This window comes from Ailuropoda melanoleuca, unplaced genomic scaffold (assembly GCF_002007445.2).
Source record: "Ailuropoda melanoleuca isolate Jingjing unplaced genomic scaffold, ASM200744v2 unplaced-scaffold53700, whole genome shotgun sequence".
Lineage (NCBI taxonomy): Eukaryota > Metazoa > Chordata > Mammalia > Carnivora > Ursidae > Ailuropoda > Ailuropoda melanoleuca.
Genome location: NW_023226838.1, coordinates 1 through 780, shown reverse-complemented (window position 1 = coordinate 780; position 780 = coordinate 1). Strand labels below are relative to the sequence as shown.

The window sequence follows — 780 nt, the reverse complement described above, 5'->3', positions numbered from 1 at the left end:
TCAGCCGCCGCGGAGGCTCTGCGGGCGGCCATGGCGGGCGCGACCACCATCGAGGCGGTGAAGCGCAAGATCCAGGTGCTGCAGCAGCACGCCGACGAGGCCGACGAGCGCGCCGAGCGGCTGCAGCGGGAGGCCGAGGCCGAGCGCCGCGCCCGCGAGCAGGCCGAAGCCGAGGTCGCATCCTTGAACCGCCGCATCCAGCTGGTCGAGGAGGAACTGGACCGGGCCCAGGAACGTCTCGCGACAGCCTTGCAGAAATTGGAGGAAGCAGAGAAGGCTGCAGATGAGAGCGAAAGGGGCATGAAAGTTATTGAAAACAGAGCCCTGAAAGACGAAGAGAAGATGGAGCTGCAGGAGATCCAACTGAAAGAGGCCAAGCACATTGCTGAGGAAGCCGACCGGAAGTACGAGGAGGTTGCTCGTAAACTGGTGATCATCGAAGGAGACCTGGAGCGTACAGAGGAAAGAGCCGAGCTGGCCGAATCTAAATGTTCAGAGCTGGAAGAAGAGTTGAAGAATGTTACCAACAACCTCAAATCGCTTGAGGCTCAGGCGGAGAAGTACTCTCAAAAAGAGGACAAATATGAAGAGGAGATCAAGATTTTGACTGACAAACTCAAGGAGGCTGAGACCCGTGCCGAGTTTGCCGAGAGATCGGTAGCCAAACTGGAGAAGACCGTTGATGACTTGGAAGATAAACTGAAATGCACCAAAGAGGAACATCTCTGTACACAACGGATGTTGGACCAGACCCTGCTTGATCTGAATGACATGTAAAAG

General features: G+C 56.2%; 1 protein-coding gene across 1 annotated transcript; it reads left to right on the top strand.

Moving 5' to 3' along the window:
- Positions 1 to 30: 30 nt before the first annotated feature.
- LOC117799607 (tropomyosin alpha-3 chain-like) lies at positions 31 to 777 on the top strand. The gene has a single exon (XM_034652092.1). The coding sequence runs from the start codon at positions 31 to 33 to the stop codon at positions 775 to 777; it is 747 nt and encodes a 248-aa protein (XP_034507983.1).
- The last annotated feature ends 3 nt before the right edge of the window (positions 778 to 780 follow it).

Excerpts from the sequence above, each read along its gene's own strand:
- LOC117799607 (XM_034652092.1), top strand. The coding sequence starts at position 31 with ATGGCGGGCGCGACCACCATCGAGGCGGTGAAGCGCAAGATCCAGGTG.